Source organism: Ahaetulla prasina, chromosome 4 (genome assembly GCF_028640845.1).
Source record: "Ahaetulla prasina isolate Xishuangbanna chromosome 4, ASM2864084v1, whole genome shotgun sequence".
NCBI lineage: Eukaryota > Metazoa > Chordata > Lepidosauria > Squamata > Colubridae > Ahaetulla > Ahaetulla prasina.
This window is the reverse complement of record NC_080542.1, coordinates 60,753,179-60,774,340: the sequence shown is the minus strand read 5'-3', so window position 1 is coordinate 60,774,340 and position 21,162 is coordinate 60,753,179. Positions and strand designations below refer to the sequence as shown.

At 40.7% G+C, this 21,162-nt stretch overlaps 2 protein-coding genes across 2 annotated transcripts in view; both read left to right on the top strand.

Annotated features, from left to right (window-relative positions):
• Positions 1-21,162, top strand: part of SPMIP7 (sperm microtubule inner protein 7) — a 46,040-nt gene that overhangs the window by 780 nt on the left and 24,098 nt on the right. Inside the window, exons 2-7 of the mRNA XM_058183373.1 lie at positions 2,122-2,219; positions 8,035-8,108; positions 11,815-11,941; positions 13,571-13,638; positions 18,751-18,792; positions 19,915-20,022. Of these exons, the coding sequence (XP_058039356.1) occupies positions 2,122-2,219; positions 8,035-8,108; positions 11,815-11,941; positions 13,571-13,638; positions 18,751-18,792; positions 19,915-20,022 (517 nt within the window). The remainder of the gene's footprint in view (positions 1-2,121; positions 2,220-8,034; positions 8,109-11,814; positions 11,942-13,570; positions 13,639-18,750; positions 18,793-19,914; positions 20,023-21,162) is intronic.
• On the top strand, positions 15,396-16,161 carry LOC131198581 (ubiquitin carboxyl-terminal hydrolase 11-like). The gene is made up of 2 exons (XM_058183379.1): positions 15,396-15,984; positions 16,037-16,161. The coding sequence occupies exons 1-2, from the start codon at positions 15,425-15,427 to the stop codon at positions 16,041-16,043; spliced, it is 567 nt and encodes a 188-aa protein (XP_058039362.1). The 5' UTR covers positions 15,396-15,424; the 3' UTR covers positions 16,044-16,161.

Genomic DNA, 21,162 nt, shown 5'->3' with positions numbered 1-21,162 from the left:
ACTTCAAAAGTGAGTTTCTGTTTGCCTCCTTCCTAGGGCTGAGAGAATGTAACTGACCCAAGGTCACCAGCTGCCTTCGTGCCCAAGACAGGACAGCAACTCACAGTCTCCCAGTTTCTAGCCAATTCTCCCACAACATTATTTGGTTTGATGAAAACCAGCAAGCTGAGATTGCAGTCAAGAACTGAAAGAACATGTGGAGAGTTCAATCAATTGTTCTAAATGGGAATCCAAATTAAAGTATGCATTTCAAAATCAGACTTGGCTTGAATTGATCTAGCAAAGAGAATCCACAACCTATCTTGTAAGAAATGTTCATAAGCTTTCATTTACGAAATCTTAAGATTTTTTTCCCCTTAACATTTAGCTGAAATCAGTCTTTCTGTTATATCCAGGGATGAAAAACAACAGTCCCTGTACTCTCTTTTTGTTACATTCTTTCAGATATTGTAGAGGGGTTTTTTTTGCTTCAGGTTTTTTCGAAATTATAAGAGTTTTATCATATCTATTTATATATTACTAAAATTGTTGTCATGATAATTAACTGGGTAAAATACATAATTGTGCAACAGTTTTTAAACCAGACTATTTTTGAACCAAGGCACCTCAAGTGGTCTAACTTACAGAATGCGTCCAAATTTATTTATTTATTTATTTATTTATTTTGTCGCACAATATATATAAGCTCAAGCATGAAATAACTATACAATATATAAGCATATATATAAGCATGAGTATATAATAACTATATTAATTGGATATAACGAAAGGAAACAATAGGACAGGAACGGTAGGCATGCTTGTGCTCTTATGCACGCCCCTTACAGACCTCTTAGGAATGAGGTGAGGTCAATAGTAGACAGTTTTTGGTTGAAGCTTTGGGGATTTTGGGAAGAGACTACAGAGTCAGGTAGTGTATTCCAAGTATTAACAACTCTGTTACTGAAGTCATATTTTCTACAATCAAGATTGGAGTGGTTCACCTTAAGTTTAAATCTATTGTGTGCTCGTGTATTGTTGTGGTTGAAGCTGAAGTAGTTTCCGACAGGAAGGACATTATAGCAGATGATCAGGTCATGCCGAAGGTGGCGGAGTTCTAAATTTTCTAAACCCAGGATTTTAAGTCTGGTGGCATATGGTATTTTGTTGTGATCAGAGGAGTGGAGATACTCTTGTAAAATATTTCTGGACACACTCAATTGTATTAATGTCCGAAATGAGGTGTGGGTTCCAGACAGGCGAGCTGTATTCAAGAATTGGTCTAGCAAATGTTTTGTATGCTCTAGTTAGTAGTGTAATCTTTCTGGAGAAGAAGTACGCAAGATTAGGTTTACAACTCTTAAAGCCTTTTTGGTGATGTAGTTGCAGTGGGCTTTGGCACTTAGATCGTTTGATACGAAAACTCCAAGGTTTTTGGCGGAGTGAGGGTCATCTACAAGGTAATGTCCATCAAGCTTGTATTTAGTGTTCTGATTCTTTTTTCCAATGTGTGAGAAAGAGCATGTCTTACACATTGTAATTTGTATTACACATTGTAATACAATTACACATTGTAATGTGTAAGACTTTGCAGAAGATGACTGCTGACTGTTGTGTTCATGTAACATCAACAGAAAGCTTACATTTATTCACATTCTTTCTCAATTTAGCCATGTTGACTTAGGATTTGTTAGAGATGTCTCTTAACTTTATTCTCAAAACTCCTGACTTTTCATATCTATTGACCTGAGTTTTCTTACATTTTTCATAGACTTATTCAGTAAAAAGCTGTCAATCAGTCTCCCACAGTTCTCAAACTATACCCCTTGCATTCAGCAGCTCTTTTTACTCTGTATAACTGAGCAATAGTTTTTCAGAATAAGCAACTCTCCAGCTATTCCCTTTTCTTTCTCTTCTTCAATTCTGTTTTTATGTATATATGGTACAATATATGAATCCACTGCGGAACCAGCCAACTGTAATTACTTCTCTTCTGACTTTTCAGCCATTAAAAAAATAATTCATAAATGTTATACATGGCATATTGTGATAGTCACTAATAAAAAGTTAATTTTTGTATTCAGTTGTAATCTCAGTGCAATGAATATTATTTAGTGAAAAATGTTCAACTTTTTTTTCCAGGATGGACAAGTCCAGTAAAAGTCATACCACATCCACCTAAAGCCAAAGAAAATTTTATACCTCATACATTTGTATTTCATGTGGACACAGATGTTCAGGTAAATTTCTTTACTACTGCTGCTTCAAATCAATAACATAATTCCAATCAGAAGAAGAAGCATCAAATGATATCATTAAAAATTATTCAGTCACTAGCCCCATCCCATCTTCAGACAGCGTGGCCCTATATATCATTAGCAATGTCCTCCAAAATCAGATTACATCTAAATTGCCCTGAAACAAAAGCAATTCTAGTTTCCAATCTCCAACCCTAGCTGAGTCCTAAAGGCAGTTTGAGAAAAAGCAAAAAGTTTTCCATAGACTCAGCTTCTGCCCTGGTCATTTGCTGCACATTTTGTGCTCTAGCTAGCCAAATTTTTTGAGCTGAACTTTTTCCTCAGTTCCTTAATGCAAACAAGCTGGAGAAAGATTTTCTTTGCTTGCTTGCTTGCTTCTACTCTTCATCCTGGCAGTCACTTATCAAGGTAAGTAAGTTACAGATTTTTTCACTCTTTTTCCATGCATGCAGTAAAGTTAGGAAGTGAGTTCTTTAAAAGGGATAAAGATTGAAGGGCAGAGAAAGAGAATTTAGTTTCAGCATCTAATGGGAGGGAGGGAACAAGTTTGTCTCTGTTAGGTTCGGGAAGTAACGAGGCTGGAGACCAGGGTAGTGACAACAGCTCTTTAATATAGGGTGAACCCAGCAACAGGCTGGGGGAAAAACCTCTCCTTTTATACAGTTCTGCTGGAGACTTCGTCCAATCAGCAACGTGCTGATTTCCCGCTCAAATATTTAAAGGTACAAACATGAATACATAACACTCCTCCCCTCCCAGAAAACACTTTGCCTCTATTTACATATTTATTTACATGTTATTTTTCGACGTAGTCACGCAAATAACCTGGGCGTCTCCTAGTTCTTTCTGACCTGCGCGGTTCAGTTCTGGGTGGTGTTTTGAGCTGGTCGGAGGGGCTGTTTTCCTCCCAGCTCTTTCTCTGGGCCAACGGGCTCCGGATTATTGGCCGACTTTTTCTTGGCCATCCGCCTTGGATTAATTTTGAATTTTCCTGCTGCTTCCTCGGGACCTGATGGCGCCGCTGGAACTCTGGGACCTCAGCTAAGTCTTGCGCCTCCCGGGTCATTGTCAGCTGTGGATTCAAAGTGGTATTGGTCATTATCTGTCTCTTTTGGTTCGGTTTGGTCAGTTATTCGCTTCTTAACTGATCTATGTGGCGCCCACACTCGGTTGTCTGGTAGCTCTACCACGTATGATTTTGGGCCGGTTATCTTTATTATTTGTCCTGCGAACCAACTAGGGCCGTCCCCATAGTTTCGGGCCCACACCCGGTCGCCTATGCTCATTTCCCTTGTCTTTTCTAGTTCCCCTTGTAACCCTCGGTGTGTAATGGGGTTCAAGCGGTCAAGTGGGCACCGGAGTTTCCGTCCCATTAGCAATTCGCTGGGCTTTTCCGTGGCCGTGCTTGGGGTTCTGTGCTGGACGGCTAGGAAAAGTCTATTTTGTTTGCCAGTCACCTGGCTTGAGCCTGACACGCCTCCTTAGCGCCCGGACGGAACGCCTGCAAGGCCATTCGACGCAGGGTGGAAAGGCGCAGAGAGGGCATGTCGGATGCCTCCTCTGCCAGGTATTCTTCAAACTGGGCTGCCGTGAATTGAGGCTCATTGTCGGACACCAGAGTGTCCGCAACCCGTGAGTTGCGAATAGGTGGCGAGGGTTGCGATTACTGCTCGGCCGTAGTGGACTTCATGAGTATGATCTCCAACCATTTGGAAAATGCATCAACAACCACTAGGAACGTTTGGCCGTGGAAAGGGCCAGCAAAATCAATGTGGATTCTTGACCAGGGGCCCTGGGGCTTTTCCCATTCTCTGACTGGGGCCGTTGGGGGTAGAGGTCTGGACTCTTGGCAAGCTTGGCATTTCCCTACCCTCTCAGCAATCTCTGCGTCCATGAGTGGCCACCATACATAGCTTCTAGCTAACCCCTTCATCCTTACGATCCCTGGGTGACCCTCGTGGAGGAGGTCCAATACCTTTCCCCTTAGCTTATCAGGAATTATTACACGATCACCCCATAACAGGCACCCCCCTTGAGCCGAGAGCTCATCTCGTTTTTTAACAAATTCTTTGAACCGTTCGCCCGGCGCAGCGGGCCACCCTCTCTGTACCCAACCGAGTACAGTCCTTAACACAATGTCCCGGTATGATGCCCGAGCCACTTCCTTAGATGTGACTGGGCCAGAGTCCAACGAGTCAATAAGTAGGATGGGCGTCCCCGGAGTGGGGTCTTCGGTCGCCCCTGGTAGTGGGCATCGGCTTAACGCGTCTGCATGCCCCACTTCTTTTCCTGGTCGATGCTGCAGCTTGTACGAGTAAGCGGCTAAGAATATAGTCCAACGGGTCAAGCGTGGCGAAAGTGCCACAGGCGTTGGGCGGTCGCCAGCCAGTATCCCTAGTAGCGGTCTGTGGTCAGTCACGATTTCAAAATTCCGCCCAAAGACATACTCGTGGAATTTCTTGACCCCTGATACAATGGCTAGTGCTTCTTTGTCTAATTGGCTGTAGTTCCTCTCTGGGGAGGACATCGTTCTAGAGTAGAACGCTATGGGGGCTTCTGTGCCGCTTTGGAAGTCTATGGCTGAGTACAGCCCCACCCCATAAGGGAGGCATCGCAAACCAGCACTAGGGGTAATGAGTCGTGATATTGGATGAGCAGGCTATCACTTGAGAGCAGGTTCTTTACTGCTTCAAAAGCCCTATTTTCTGACTTTCCCAAGACCAAACAGTATTTTTCCTAAGAGCCTATGCAGCGGTTCAAGAACGGTTGCTTTGTTCTTTAAAAGACCGCGTAAAATTAACCAATCCCAGGAATGCCTGCAGCTCTGCTTTGTTTTTGGGCGCTGGAGCCTTCCTAATTGCCTTAACCTTGCTCTCAGTAGGGTGAATTCCTTTCTTGTCTATCCGTAGCCCAAGAAATCGACGGATTCGACCCCTATCTGGCATTTGTTTGTCTTGACTTTTAATCCGCTGTCCGGAAAATGCTCAAGACCTTTCTTAACCGCCTCCCCAATTCCTCCATGTTTTCCCTGAAATTAGGACATCATCAAGTAGGGAACTACCCTGGGAGCCCCTGCAGTAGTCGTTCCATTAGGTTTTGGAACAACCCTGGTGCCACACTGACCCCAAATTGCAATCGGGTGCACTTGAAGGCCCCCTGTGCGTTACAATTGTTTGGGCTTCGCCAGCGGGCGCTCACGGCAGTTGTTGGTAGGCTTGGGCCAAGTCTAACTTTGCAAAGACTTGCCTTGCCCCAAAGAGTGCAATAAGTGTTGCACCACGGAACCGGTGGCGCTTTTCTGTAAGGCTTTGTTAAGCGCCGCCTTGTAGTCAGCGCAAATTCTAATTGACCCGTCCGACTTTATTGGGGTGACGATTGGCGCCTCCCACTTTGCGTGATCGACTGGCACCAAAATCCCTGATTTATGAGCTTGTCCAGCTCCTTATCGATTTTGGTTTTAGGGCAAAGGACTCTCCTCGCCTTAAGCCTAATGGGGCTACCTGGGGTCTAAGTTGAAGGAAATAGGGGTCCCCTTGTACTTGCCCAGGCAGTCCTTGAAGACATCTTGAACTCGTTAAAGAGAATGTCTTTCAGGTTACAGTCACTTCTGTAGATGCCAGTCACTCCCATGCCCAGGGCACGAAACCAGTCTAGTCCCAACAGACTGGGCAGAGTTCCTTCGACGATCGTGATGGGCAGGGTCTTCTTGTGAGGGCCGTACTCGACTCGGACGGAGGTGGTCCTCGAACAGGGATGCGATTCCCTGGTAGTCGTGGACTCGTAGTCGTTGTGCTTGCAGGTGGCGCCGCGACGGACGGCAGCGACTTCGCCAAAGTGTCCCAGGACATGATGGTGATCGCTGATCCCGTGTCTACTTCAAGCCGGCACCGCACTCTCTATTTTTGGCCTGGTGAAGATCTTCTTCTCCACTTTGGTCGAGGCGCGCCTATGACCACAGTTGTTTGGTTGGAATCGCGCCTTTTTGTTTGAGCCAATCGCGGGTCGCCTTGCCGATTCCGCTCTGATTGGCCGATTTGAATTTTCGGCGGAAGGTTGGGCCGCTCGACAAACTTGAGCTAGGTGCCCTTTCTTCCCACACCGACATGTCGCGTCTTTAAATTTGCAGCGTTGGCGCTGGTGTTGACCCCGCAGCTTCCGCATTCGCCTCGGTCCCCTTTGTCGCGTTTTCGGCGGCAGACCCTTCCTCATCTTCACCGCCGGATTCGGTCTGAACCTCCTCCTGGTGCACGGAGTTGCCTTCGCCGCCTTTTGTGGGACCGGCTTCTGCAGTGTCTCTGCCGCTTGGGAGGACATTTCATGTGCTCTGGCTTCGCCCAGAGCGTTGGCCAGCGTTAGGTTGCTCTTTGCTAGCAGCCGTCGCCAGAACGGATGTCTTTGACCTCGGATGAGTTGCTCGAGGAGCACCTCGCCCAGGTCACGGTATCCGCAGTCCTTGACGCTCTTCTTAGGGCGGCCATGTAGTCACCGATGGACTCGCCTCCATCTGCCTTCGCCTCCGAATTCAAACCGCCGCACGTATTTGGACGGCGCAGCGGTGGTTTTTAGTAATGTCTGTAAAGTTGGCCACGACACCGACTGCAACGGCGTTGGCTCTGCCAGGGCTTCCGCGATGTCGATGACCTCCGGACCGCAGTGGCTTAAGAAATAAGCCCTTTTCGGTTATCTGGAACTCCGCAGTTCGTTGGCTTCTAGGAAACTCGAAACGGGTCATATACGTTCCCCATTTCTCCTTAGCCGGGTCGAACGGTGCGGGCGGAGTGTAACTGGCCATCTCCGCTTTTCTGCCCTGTATTTGCTGGGTTCGGGTCTATCGTGCTTCAGCTCGGTTCTGGTTCTCCTCAACCTCGAGATCCCACCTTCGTCGCCAATGTTAAGTTCGGGAAGTAACGAGGCTGGAGACCAGGGTAGTGACAACAGCTCTTTAATATAGGGTGAACCCAGCAACAGGCTGGGGGAAAAACCTCTCCTTTTATACAGTTCTGCTGGAGACTTCGTCCAATCAGCAACGTGCTGATTTCCCGCTCAAATATTTAAAGGTACAAACATGAATACATAACAGTCTCCTTCTCAGTCCCCCCCCCCACCTGTTTTCTTTATTGAAGAAATGTGGGTTTCTTGGGGAGGGAGGGAGGGAGGGAGGGTATGAAGCAAGGGAAAGGTTTTGAGAAGCTCTTCCTGAAGTTGCTGCTTAACCTAGCAAGAGCCAGGAGTAGTTTGCAGGCTCTTGACAGCCAGCTGATCAGGGCAGAAAGCTCTGGAGCAACTGCCATTTCTGCAAGGAATGATCAAAATGCATAAATGATGGCTGCTTTCAGGAGTAACGGCGAGCAGGGCCATGTGCTATGGAGTCCTGCAAGGACAGGATGTGGGGAGATATGTGCTGCAGCATCACTATAGTTGTCCTAAGGATAAATGACTGCAGAGATGCTGCAGCCACTTTGAAACAGGATCATATATAGGGTGGGTTTTTTTGGGGGGGATGTCTGTTGTGATTTCAAATAGCTATTAAGTGACCTGTCATAGTTCAAGAACTACCTTTATATTTAGGAGATGAAGGAATACACTGACTTAGCTAATGAAGAGGTAATTAAAATACCATGACAAGTTTAAACACTGCAAATTAACTCTCTTACTTTTCTCTATCCTTTTTAAAAGCACAAAAGCAGGATTGGAAGTAATCATATGCAAACATGCTTGAAAATAGTCTGAAATATTCAACTGAATTCTGATCACTTCATTATTTTCTATATGCTTTATTTTGTATTTTCTTATTAAGTCAAGTGATCCTTCTTCTGAACCCTGCAGAGATAAGAGAGCTTTGAAGTATATGTATACATCTACAACCCAGAGGTGAGTTTCTGTTTCTCTTAAGAAAAATGTGATGATACTGAATTTCCGTGTTCCTCCTGTTACTGGCAAAATTCTATGTATCCTATTTTCTGATGAGGCTAATAATACAAGTAGATTTCCTTTAAGTTCTGTGTTTATTAGCTATAACAATACAGATACTGGTTAAGTGGTAAAACAAAGGTCATAGGATAGGAATTGATCTTAGAGTAATTATTATGGGTTATTGCACAGTCAGCTCAATATTCAAACTGGATTTTGCTTTTTTTTTAATCCATCTATAGAGTCCTTCCCAAGGACCTGGGATAAGCAGAGATGAATGTTTCGTGGTATTAAAAGTGTTGTTGCAGAATGTAAGCTGTTCTGAGAATAAAGCTGCCTTTGCAATTAACTGATGGTGATATTGTCAATGCCAGTAGTGTTCAAATGCTGCTCTGTTGTTTTGGATTACACCCAGGGTGCCTGTTAGAACATAGAATAACAGAGTTGTCATATAGTCCAGCTCCTGGCATAAGCAGGAGAATCTATACCATTTCAGACAATGGCTTTCAAGTCTGTTCTTGAAAATCTCCAGTGATGGAGCACCCACAACTTCTGAAGGCAAGGCACTCCACTGGTTGGTTGTTCTCACTGTTAGGAATTTTTTTCGTAGTTCTAGATTGCTTCTCTTCTTAATTAGTTTCCATCCATTGGTTTTTTTCTTGCTTTCTGGTGCTTCAGTAAATAGTTTGCCTCCTTCATCTTTGTGACAGCCCCTTCAAATACTGGAACACTGCTCCCATCCCATCCTTTTCACTAGACTAGAGATGCCCAATTCCTGAAACCATTCTTCATATGCTTTAGTCTCTATCTCCCTAATCATCTTTGTTGGTGATTACTATTGGTACTACCCTTGTGTTCTTTTTCCACACATTCTATTTCTATTTGCAGATCTTTGTAATTTGTTATCTTCTCTATATCTTTCTCTTCTTTTTCTGCTATCTTCAGGCACTGCCACATCCACTATCCAGACTTTTTTATCTTTCTTGTTGACTTATTATTAAGTTTAGAATGTTATGTGGAAAGTACACATTGGTTTGGATTTAAAGTCCCAAGAGTATTTTAGCTTCTTCGTTTTCAATTACTTTCTCTATTTTATGATTTCACCAGTTGTTGTTGTTGTTGTTGTTGTTTAGAATTTAGACTTCCTTTAAGAGGAACTCAAGATAGCAAACAAAGATAATACTCCTTCTTTGGTTTTCCCTTTGAACAACAACCCTGTGAAGAGAGTGACTGGCCCAAAATCAGTTTTCCTACTCCAACTCACTCTTAGCTTTCTATCATTCTTAAATATCAGCTTTCTCTCTCTCTCCAGCCAGTCATATTCCTCCCCCTATTTTATCTGGACAAAATTCTCTTTCTGGTTATTTATTTGAATGACTTTGCTTGCTTTATAAATTAGCTATAATAAAAATGATTTTTTCTTTATTGAAGAAATGTGGGTTTCTTGGGGAGGGAGGGAGGGAGGGAGGGTATGAAGCAAGGGAAAGGTTTTGAGAAGCTCTTCCTGAAGTTGCTGCTTAACCTAGCAAGAGCCAGGAGTAGTTTGCAGGCTCTTGACAGCCAGCTGATCAGGGCAGAAAGCTCTGGAGCAACTGCCATTTCTGCAAGGAATGATCAAAATGCATAAATGATGGCTGCTTTCAGGAGTAACGGCGAGCAGGGCCATGTGCTATGGAGTCCTGTAAGGACAGGATGTGGGGAGAAATGTGCTGCAGCATCACTATGGTTGGTCCTAAGGATAAATGACTGCAGAGATGCTGCAGCCACTTTGAAACAGGATCATATATAGGGTGGGTTTTTTTTGGGGGGGTGTCTGTTGTGATTTCAAATAGCTATTAAGTGACCTGTCATAGTTCAAGAACTACCTTTATATTTAGGAGATGAAGGAATACACTGACTTAGCTAATGAAGAGGTAATTAAAATACCATGACAAGTTTAAACACTGCAAATTAACTCTCTTACTTTTCTCTATCCTTTTTAAAAGCACAAAAGCAGGATTGGAAGTAATCATATGCAAACATGCTTGAAAAATAGTCTGGAAATATTCAACTGAATTCTGATCACTTCATTATTTTCTATATGCTTTATTTTGTATTTTCTTATTAAGTCAAGTGATCCTTCTTCTGAACCCTGCAGAGATAAGAGAGCTTTGAAGTATATGTATACATCTACAACCCAGAGGTGAGTTTCTGTTTCTCTTAAGAAAAATGTGATGATACTGAATTTCCGTGTTCCTCCTGTTACTGGCAAAATTCTATGTATCCTATTTTCTGATGAGGCTAATAATACAAGTAGATTTCCTTTAAGTTCTGTGTTTATTAGCTATAACAATACAGATACTGGTTAAGTGGTAAAACAAAGGTCATAGGATAGGAATTGATCTTAGAGTAATTATTATGGGTTATTGCACAGTCAGCTCAATATTCAAACTGGATTTTGCTTTTTTTTTAATCCATCTATAGAGTCCTTCCCAAGGACCTGGGATAAGCAGAGATGAATGTTTCGTGGTATTAAAAGTGTTGTTGCAGAATGTAAGCTGTTCTGAGAATAAAGCTGCCTTTTGCAATTAACTGATGGTGATATTGTCAATGCCAGTAGTGTTCAAATGCTGCTCTGTTGTTTTGGATTACACCCAGGGTGCCTGTTAGAACATAGAATAACAGAGTTGTCATATAGTCCAGCTCCTGGCATAAGCAGGAGAATCTATACCATTTCAGACAATGGCTTTCAAGTCTGTTCTTGAAAACCTCCAGTGATGGAGCACCCACAACTTCTGAAGGCAAGGCACTCCACTGGTTGGTTGTTCTCACTGTTAGGAATTTTTTTCGTAGTTCTAGATTGCTTCTCTTCTTAATTAGTTTCCATCCATTGGTTTTTTTCTTGCTTTCTGGTGCTTCAGTAAATAGTTTGCCTCCTTCATCTTTGTGACAGCCCCTTCAAATACTGGAACACTGCTCCCATCCCATCCTTTTCACTAGACTAGAGATGCCCAATTCCTGAAACCATTCTTCATATGCTTTAGTCTCTATCTCCCTAATCATCTTTGTTGGTGATTACTATTGGTACTACCCTTGTGTTCTTTTTCCACACATTCTATTTCTATTTGCAGATCTTTGTAATTTGTTATCTTCTCTATATCTTTCTCTTCTTTTTCTGCTATCTTCAGGCACTGCCACATCCACTATCCAGACTTTTTTATCTTTCTTGTTGACTTATTATTAAGTTTAGAATGTTATGTGGAAAGTACACATTGGTTTGGATTTAAAGTCCCAAGAGTATTTTAGCTTCTTCGTTTTCAATTACTTTCTCTATTTTATGATTTCACCAGTTGTTGTTGTTGTTGTTGTTGTTTAGAATTTAGACTTCCTTTAAGAGGAACTCAAGATAGCAAACAAAGATAATACTCCTTCTTTGGTTTTCCCTTTGAACAACAACCCTGTGAAGAGAGTGACTGGCCCAAAATCAGTTTTCCTACTCCAACTCACTCTTAGCTTTCTATCATTCTTAAATATCAGCTTTCTCTCTCTCTCCAGCCAGTCATATTCCTCCCCCTATTTTATCTGGACAAAATTCTCTTTCTGGTTATTTATTTGAATGACTTTGCTTGCTTTATAAATTAGCTATAATAAAAATGATTTTTTTCTTTTATTTTAATGAGCATTCTAGAGGATATGAAGAAGTTCCCTGGGATAATATGTTATCTCCCAAAGTCAGGCCTTCACATTCAAGATTACAACCCATGATGGATATTTCTACAAGCAAGCGATATGAACCAGTAGAAGAAATAAGCCAAGTCTGTGAAGTCTATTTCATTATGATTATGTGGGATAAGCAAACACAGGATAAAGTGCAGTGGTAGATCACATCCTTTACTATCCCAAATACCTTCAGATTGAGTCCCTTGTATCTATAACTATGATGAGAAACGATGTCTAACTTGGCCCAGCCCTGACCCTTTTAGATTCCTGGAGTATGATGACAAGGCTAGAAAAGGAGCTCTCTTTCGTAAACTGAAGCCCTCAATCAAAGTAGATCAGTTAGGTTATTCTTTAGCCTATGAGTATCCAAAATTTTGGCTTCTCTGAACTTCATTGAATGAAGTGTAATTGTTTTATGCTGCATATAAAGTATGGAATATAGATAATATATATAAATTAATTATTAATAATGTTAAAATTGTACAGTCTTGTGGGATTACATTACTAGCTGTCCAGGATGTCAGCCCACAGGACACGGGTTGGACACACCTGCTTCAGTCCCTGTCAGGGTCATCTCCTACATCTCCATAGCTACTCTGCAAGAAAGAAACCATGGCAGAAATAATGTTAATGTAGAAATACTGTCGTGCTAGTTTAATTCCAAAGTCTATTGGCATCCTACTCCATGAAAATAGTCATTTTCCTTTTATTTATGAGAGGGAAGTAGTAGGGGGTTCCACTTACCTTCGATACCATTTCGGAATCAGGAGCATGCGCACAGATCTTCTGCTCATGCACAGAACCTTCTGTGCATGCACAGAGCATCCGTGACGACATCCGGGCAGGTGGGTGGAGCCTCCCGCCTCCACTACCAGTTCACCCGAACCAAGGCAAACCGGTAAAAAAACCCCACTGGAAAATGGGATTTTCTTCAGAATGAAACTGAGTGGAGGTGATATTGCTTACTAGCTGTTAAAGAAGAACCACCAGCTGAGATTAGCTGTAGTTCTTTGTCCTCAACCAATAGCCTGAAATGCAGATGCTAATTAAGAGGAAATTTACAATGAATTCTAAACACTTGCAAGCACAAGCAGTAGACTCTCAAGTAGAGATTGCTCAACTTGCAGAAAAAGATTTCTCCTTCTGTTCCTTTGGTTCCAGGATTACTCCATGAAAGAGAATTTATATTAGAATTAAGAGCTTTAGTGACATAGTGGTTAAATGCGGTATTGCAAGCAAACTCTGCCCACAGCCTGGAGTTCAATCCTGATACTGCTTGAGGTTGACTCAGCCTTCCATCCTTCCAAGATCGGTAAAATGAGGAGCCAGATTCTTGGGGGCAATATGCTAACATTGTAAAACGTTGAAGCACAATGGGGCAGTATATATGTACGTCTAAGTGCTGTTGTTAAGATACATGTCAGCTCCTCAGTGACTTATCAGGATCATAGGGGTAAAATTCTCATTCTGCATTTCTGGTTTATTGATTTTACCTATTATGATGTTTTGATTCTTTCTGTTTGGAAAAGTGTGTGCAATATATGCAATTGATTTTTTTTACCTGATGGCCTGGTATCTTGAGGCTCTAGGAAATGAGCTATTGTTTATAAAGTATTTTGCTGTGATTAAAAAAATACAATGATGCAATATAAATAGTAATGATAATTGTAATATACCAAATCACATTCAACCCCCCTATCCACACATTTTAATTATCATGCTAGGTTGTTGGAGGTCTCTGGGACAGATTTCAAAAGAGAATGTTTACAGTACCACACAGGCCAATACAGTTGTGAGTTCCATTTTTTTATATAATTTGAAATTATTTACAAATATTGTATGTGCTTGCTTTATGTAATGAAATGTGTTGTATAATGAGATGGTTAAAGTTTTAACAGTCAGGTGTATCTTTTAACTTTAGAGAATTGACATTCTTTTTAAAAAAAAATTCTATAATATATTAAGGACTTTAGGAAGTCAGTAATTAAGTCATCTCAGCTCATTAGTCTTATATTTATTTTAATGGCTTCAGTGCCTCTTCTGTTGGCATGTATAGTTGGTTAACTTGGCATATAATGTAATGTAATGTAGTGCCCACTAGTTCATCTGCCAATGATTATCCTGATTTCTGCAGATTATTGGTTACTGGAATGGTTGGTGCTTAATGAAGAAAGTGCAAAATGCTAGATGACATCACAATTGTAGTATTTCATCTCCAAATTCGCCAACCAGCTATTCCCTTGCAGCAATTATTTTCCACTTTCCAAAAAGGGAATTAATTGTTGCTCCCAGTTCTGGTTTGATGCAAAAAAATAAATAAATCAAATTTGTCTTGTAAATTAGTCTGGACTAAGTGTGGGAAGATTATATATCAACAGACCAATGAGAATAAAGAAAAACTATTTTACTGTTCTTCCTACTACAGAGTTAGTTAGGGAAACTAGGAGAGGATTTCTATTTCAGCTGGTTAACAAAGATGAGAAAAGTCAATATTTTTATACCATGTAGTCCTCAATTTACAGCAGTTCATTTAATGATCATTCAAAGTTACAACAAAACTGGAAACTGTGAGTTATGACCATTTTTCACACTTACAACTGTTGCAGCATCCTCATGGTCACCTGATCAAAATTCAGACACTTGGCAACTGACCCATGTTTATGATGGCTGCAAGGTCACGTGATCACCTTTTGTGACCTTCTGACAAGCAAAGTCAGATGGGGGGAGCCAGATTCTCTTAACAACCGTGTCACTTAATAACTGTGGCAAGAAACGTAAAATGGGTCAAAATTCACTTAACAAATGTGTCACTTAGCAACAGAAATTTGGGGCTCAGTTGTGATCACTACCTGTATTTTGCTGATGAATTTGTAAGAAAGAAAGCCTACCAGTGAACCAAAAGTTCCAATGTTCCTCTATTCCACTAGGGACAACTTGATAACAAAGGATTGTGTTGTAAATGTTGTACCTTGATGAACGTATCTTTTCTTTTATGTACACTGAGAGCATATGCACCAAGACAAATTCCTTGTGTGTCCAATCACACTTGGCCAATAAAATAAAAAAAATAAAAATTCTAAAGAGCAGCAACTTGTGTCTGGAGGGAAGGGTAGATATCTCTTCTTCCTCATAGCACATGACAGCCAATAAGTACAGTGCAGCAATCAGAATGTAGAATGCTGCTTGTGCCAGCAGAAGTTGGAAAGCAATAGATAGAATCATAAAATCGTAGAAGGGACCTTAGAAGTCTTCAAGTCCAATCCCCTGCTCAAAGCAAGAGACCTTATACCAGCCTGGACAAATGATTGCAGTGCTGTAATTTCTGACAAAAAATGGTAGGCACCAGGATAAGCTAGATACATGGATGCAACAGAGTTGCAGCAGGTATAAGGGATGGCTTCTAATATCTTATTTTTAATAATAATGACTAACACAGCATTGTGCCATCAAAATAACCTTTTGTATACTATATGCATTGTGGAATTGCATCAATTTATTGCTAGTGTCTGCTGTCCTTATGCCTTTCTCTCCAAAATACTGGAAGCTGGCGGAGGAGCGGCGGAGGTGTGTGGGTGGCGATGGCGGAGAGGGGGCTGCCCGGGCTGGAGGCCCAGCGGCGGCAGGTAGAGGGAGAGGGGCCGGGCCAGCCCGGGAGGAAGAGACCTCTGGGAGCGGGAGAGAAGTGGTATTTGCTGGAAAATCATTGGTACAAGCAGTGGAAAGTTTATGTGGAATCTGGAGATCAGAATTCAAATGCTTTCCCTGGACGGATCAACAATGCTGAACTCTTTGAAGATTTGGAGTCTTACCGGTTGAAGGATAGACTGGTAGAACATGAAGAGTACATTCTGGTGCCAGAGGAAGTGTGGGACAAGTTGGTGAGCTGGTATGGCATTGAACATGGCCAGCCAGCCATTGAACGAAAGGTGGTAGACCTTCCTAGCATGCAGAAGGTGGAGGTTTACTTAGTGGAGCTGTACCTCTGTCAGCACAATGATGTAGACAACCATGTGGTCGCTCAATTTAGCCGGATGGATACCATTGATACAGTGCTAAAAGAGGCCCGGAATCAGTTTTCAGTTCCAGCAGAAGATGAATCAAGACTCTGGGTGAAAAATGCTGATGGCTCCTATGAGAGGTTACGAAACTTGCAGATGACTGTGCTGGATGCCTGCCTAAGTTCAGGGCAGATTGTGATAATGGAGATCAGGAGTAAAGACGGTACTTGGCCCAGTTCCAGACCACATATCATGAAGAATTCCATTGATGAGGAAGAGCGGTACCAGGGCCAGCCAGGGATTTGTGGCCTTACCAACTTGGGGAACACATGCTTCATGAACTCATGGAAGCACATCACAGTAGTAATGGGGGATTTTAACTACCCTGACATCAACTGGGAAACAAACTCTGCACCAAGTGGAAAATCCAACAGGTTCCTAACAAACCTAGCAGACAACTTTGTTTCCCAAAAAATAGAGAAGGCGACAAGGGGGTCAGCCATATTGGACTTAATTCTCACTAACAGAGATGAAATGATAGAAGGTGTTGAAGCTACAGGAACCTTGGGGCAAGTGACCACAATATTGGAATTCAACATTAAGCAAATACAAGTAGTAGAACAAAGTCAAACTAGAGTCTTGGACTTTAAGAGCTAATTTCAATAAACTTAGAGAGATCTTGAGAAGGATTCAATGGATGAGAATCCTCAGGAAAACAACCCAAGAAGCTTGGGAAATTTTGAAAAGTGAGATTATAAAAGCACAGTCTAACACAATACCAATGAAGAAGAAAAATAGTAGATCACAAAAGAAACCAGCATGGATGCATAAAGAACTATCTGACAAATTGAAAGACAAAAGGACAAATATAAAAAGTGGAAAGAGGGCAAATAACTAAGGCAGAATATCAGCAAATAGCCGAGCCTGTAAAGATGAAGTGAGAAAGCTAAGGCTCACAATGAACAAAGGCTAGCGACAAAAGTAAAAATAATAAAAAGCTTCTTCCAACATGTTAAAAACAAGAAAAAGTCAAGGAAACAATTGGCCCATTGCTGGGAGAAAGTGGCAAGAAGATGACAAGCAACAGGAGAAAGCAGATCTACTTAACTCATATTTTGCATCTGTCTTTACACAAAGGAAAAACAATCCAACCTATCAAAACAGCACTACAAAAACAGATTAGAAACACAAGTTAAAATAGGGAAGAAAATGGTAAGTGAACACCTGTCTACCCTAGACGAGTTCAAATCACCAGGACCGGATGGATTACACCCCAAGGTTCTGAAGGAACTGGCAGGCGTGATCTCAGAACCACTGAACTATATCTTTCAAAGATCCTGGAGCACAGGAGCTGCCAGAGGACTGGAAAAGAGCTGATGTAGTTCCCATCTTCAAAAAGGAAAAAACAGATCCAGGAAACTACAGACCTATCAGTCTGACCTCAATACCGGGAAGATTCTGGAAAAGATAATCAAACAACGAATCACGAACACCTAGAAGCAAACAAAGTAATAACCAAAAGCCAACATGGGTTTGTCAAAAACAGATCATGCCAGACTAATCTTATCGCATTCTTTGACAAAATGACAAAATTAGTAGACCAGAGGAATGCTGTTGATATAATTTACTTGGACTTCAGTAAAGCATTTGATAAAGTAGACCATAACCTACTACTAGATAAAGTAGAAAAATGTGGGTTAGACAGCACCACCACCAGATGGATTCGTAACTGGCTGACCAACCGCACTCAACGTGTAGTCCTCAATGGAACCACATCCACACGGAGGCAAGTATGCAGTGGAGTACCCCAAGGCTCTGTTTTAGGCCCAGTACTCTTCAACATCTTCATCAATGACTTGGACGAGGGATAGATGGGAACTCATCAAATTTGCAGATGACACCAAGCTGGCAGGAATAGCCAACACTCCAGAAGATAGGCTCAAGTTACAGAAAGATCTTGACAGACTTGAACATTGGGCGCTATCTAACAAAATGAAATTCAACAGTGAAAAAAGTAAGGTTCTACATTTAGGCCAAAAAACCAAAATGCACCAGTACCGTATATGTGGTACCTTGCTCAATAGTAGTACCTGTGAGAGGGATCTTGGAGTCCTAGTGGATAACCATCTAGATATGAGCCAGCAGTGTGCAGCAGCTGTTAAAAAAGCCAACACAGTTCTGGGCTGCATAAACAGAGGATAGAATCAAGATCACGTGAAGTGCTAGTACCACTTTATAATGCCTTGGTAAGGCCACACTTGGAATATTGCATCCAGTTTTGGTCGCCACGATGTAAAAAAGATGTTGAGACTCTAGAAAGAGTGCAGAGAAGAGCAACAAAGATGATTAGGGGACTGGAGGATAAAGCATATGAAGAAGTTGCAGGAACTGGGTATGTCTAGTTTAACAAAAGAAGGACTAGGGAGACATGATAGCAGTGTTCCAATATCTCAGGGGCTGCCACAGAGAAGTGGGAGTCAGGCTGTTCTCCAGAGCACCTGAGGGTAGAACAAGAAGCAATGGGTGGAAACTGATCAAGGAAAGAAGCAACTTAGAACTAAGGAGAAATTTCCTGACAGTTAGAACAATTAATAAGTGGAACAACTTGCCTTCAGAAGTTGTGAATGCTCCAACACTGGAAATTTTTAAGAAAATGTTGGATAACCATCTGACTGAGATGGTGTAGGGTTTCCTGCCTGGGCAGGGGGTTGGACTAGAAGGCCTCCAAGGTCCCTTCCAACTCTGATGTTATGTATGTTATGTTATGTTATTTGTTTGGGCATTGCTGGAAGTGTCTGATTGAAGGCTATTACTCTTTGCTCAATCAGTGTAATATATAATTGGGCCTTAATATTTTATATTAATAGTACATTTAAATAATTTAAACTATGTTTAATCTTTGACAGTGTTAGCCCAAGTTCTCGAACTCAGCATATTCCTTTGTACACGTAAGTTATAGTTTGTTTCAATATGTAATTTTGAGCTTCAGTAGAAAATTAGGCATGTGTGTGTGTGTGTGTGTGTGTGTGTGTGCGTGCGCGTGTGTATGTGTATGTGTATATATATATATGTATGTGTGTATATATATGTGTGTATATATATATATATATATATATATATATACACACACACACACACACACATACATATACATATATATATATATATATTTATATTCATCTGAGCAAGCTATAATGATGAATATATTTGCTTAATATGTAAAATAAATTAAAAAATTAAAACACTTTCATAAAAAATAGATAACTATTTGAGAAACTCAAATTAAGAGGTACCATGGTGCAAGTTATAAAATATAAATTGTGTATTTTTGATAAGGAATATAACAATACAATAAAATACAATACAATAATCAGCTGTTAAGGTGTAAATTACAAAAGAGCATAACTTGCTGAAAGTATTAAATAACTATTGTAAATGATAGAAAGTTGGATTTCTAGGACTTGGTTTCTCATATTCTTTTTATTGGTGTTGGAAATTCTTATTTATTGTAAATATTCTCGTGACATGACCACCTACAGAGGAGCTATGGAATAAGCAAGGAAGGTGTTTGGTAAAGAATGGCTCAGTAAATGTCTGCTACTAATGGTATTCCTCTCATCAGCTTGTCTAAAACTCAGTTTATGAGCAAAGATTATGAAGTTGCCACAAAGGCTATGACATTTGAGGAATTTAATGAGCTCCAATAGGACCATGCCCTTTTTTTGAATTCTCTATTAGTGATAAAATCCAGAAGAAAATAATGGTCAGCCAAAATGTCTATATCCATGTGACCAAGAATAGCTTAATGGCCTATATGAAATGATAGGTCACCAGTTACGTTGGTTTGATTTGATCTGTCATTTTTTCAAGTCTGAATATAAAGGCTTTGGGGGGAATTAATTCACCCATTTCCTATTCTTTTTAGATTTCCCTAAAATCTGTTCCAAAAATATTTTGTGGGGGTTTGCTAAAAGCACTGCTGAGCTTTCTGTTCATCCTGAAAATAATTGCTTTTGGACAATTTAGTTATGTTAAATGTGCTGGTTTTTTTCATGTTCTCATTCAAACAGAGGCTGTATTGGTTCAGAGAATTCTGAGGATATAGACAACCCCTTTGTTGACTTAATTACCTACAACCGAGTTCATACTACAGTGCCACATTATGTGAAATCTTCACAGTATGTATATATGTATATTTACGTATCAATTAATGGATGAGTTTTAATTGAATATCATGGAGGGTTCTTCATGTTATATTATCAAGTAGGATTTGAGTTATTTGGAAATATAGGATTATTCCTCAGTGGGTTGGGCTGTGATTCATATACAGAAAAACTATTATGCTTATATTTATTCCTTACTTGGTAGCAAATTCTAATCTAGTATGTTGATATTTTGTCTTAAGTATCAATCTGCTTGTGACATTTGCAGTAAAACAGCCTATAATAGAAATATAAGGTGCAAGTTATATACTATATATAAATGCCTATGTATGTGCACATATGACCTTATATAAATCACAGTTACATAATTGGAAGGTAATGTGGCAACATGGGGTTTTAATGCTAAATTCTTTATATAATCTTAATCTCTCAAATAAAATAAATCCATTGTAGTAGTAATAGAAAATAGAAGTAGTAGAAAGTAATAGTAGAGCCATGATGACGCAATGAAATATTAGAATGAAATATTGCAGGCTGATTCTGTCAAATTCCAGTAGAACTATGAAGTGCCATATAAGTGCCATATAAGTTTAAGTGCTATTGCTATTCATATCTTTATGTGATTCATGTATCTGGGATATTAAAAGAAATACTGGTGAACTGGAGATTTTGTTTGGCCAGACATAAGTTTCTCTTCATATCAGTTTCTGAAAATATACTATGGAATTCTGAGAAATGTTCATCACCTTTTCAACAAATTTTTCACACCAAATCAAATATATTTTAATGAAAACCCATCAAATTCTTTTCTCATTCAACTGTATCAGTGATTATTTCACCAATCAAGCAATCCCACTGCCCCCAGCTAATTTTAATTAATCATTTCCATGTGAGATATGGCTGGAAAAACTTGTCATTTTCCTCACAAATTCTAATTTGACCACTTAAGAAGCAATTTCTGAAACTAATATGGCAAATCTGGGACAGTCAAAACTTTAGGCTCCCCCTGAAGTCAGTTGGAAAGCTGAGAATTTGCACTAAGTCTGCTTGCTAAGAAATTTATTATAAGATGTTCAATGAACTTGTCACAGTGGGGTGCTAAACACTCAGATTTTCAAGGCTTAGTGACAAATAATGGCAGCTCCAAATCATGAG